The following is a 588-nucleotide window of genomic DNA, read 5'->3' as shown; positions in this document are numbered from 1 at the left end:
AGGGTGGGGGGCTTTCCGTGGGATGGAGGCTGTGGGTGGGGTTGCATGAGGTGGAGCGGGGTTGCATGGCGTGAGGGGGGTTGGAGGGGTCTCCATGCGGCCTGGGGGATGGGGTAGCTGCAGGGTGGGTTGTATGGGTCTGGGGTCCCCATGGGGTGAGGGGGCTGGAAGTGGGTTGCATGGGGCTGAGGAGCTTCCAAGGGGGCTGGAGGGAGTCAGGCTGTGTATCCCCCCCACACCCCTTCCATACCCCCCCAGGGGACGTGGCTGGGAGCTGCAAGCTGCTGCGTAACCGGTTCGAGAGCCGGGACCGGGAGTGGGCAACGTACACCTGCGTGCTCGGATTCCACGTCTTCGGTGAGCTGGGGGCATGGGGAGGGGATCCCTGGGGGTGCCGGGGAGAACCAGGGGGGGCAGGGGGCACAGAGGAATGCCCACATGTGCTCATGTGTGTGCCGCTGCGTGTGCAGGCGTGTGGCCGGATGGCTCGGACGGCACTGACATCAACTCCCTGTGCCGGTCGCACAGCGAGCGCGTGGTGGCCGTGGCCGATGACTTCTGCAAGGTGCATCTCTTCCAGTACCCCTG

At 66.8% G+C, this 588-nt stretch overlaps 1 protein-coding gene across 1 annotated transcript in view; it reads left to right on the top strand.

The window, feature by feature from the left end:
* EML3 (echinoderm microtubule associated protein like 3) overlaps positions 1-588 on the top strand; it is an 11,960-nt gene that overhangs the window by 10,344 nt on the left and 1,028 nt on the right. The window contains exons 16-18 of the mRNA XM_025214940.1: positions 3-31; positions 76-357; positions 471-588. Coding sequence (XP_025070725.1) covers positions 3-31; positions 76-357; positions 471-588 — 429 coding nt within the window. The remainder of the gene's footprint in view (positions 1-2; positions 32-75; positions 358-470) is intronic.

This window comes from Alligator sinensis, unplaced genomic scaffold (assembly GCF_000455745.1).
Source record: "Alligator sinensis unplaced genomic scaffold, ASM45574v1 scaffold1302_1, whole genome shotgun sequence".
NCBI classification, from domain to species: Eukaryota; Metazoa; Chordata; order Crocodylia; family Alligatoridae; genus Alligator; species Alligator sinensis.
Note: the sequence above shows the minus strand (reverse complement) of the source record. Positions and strands in the feature narration are given on the sequence as shown.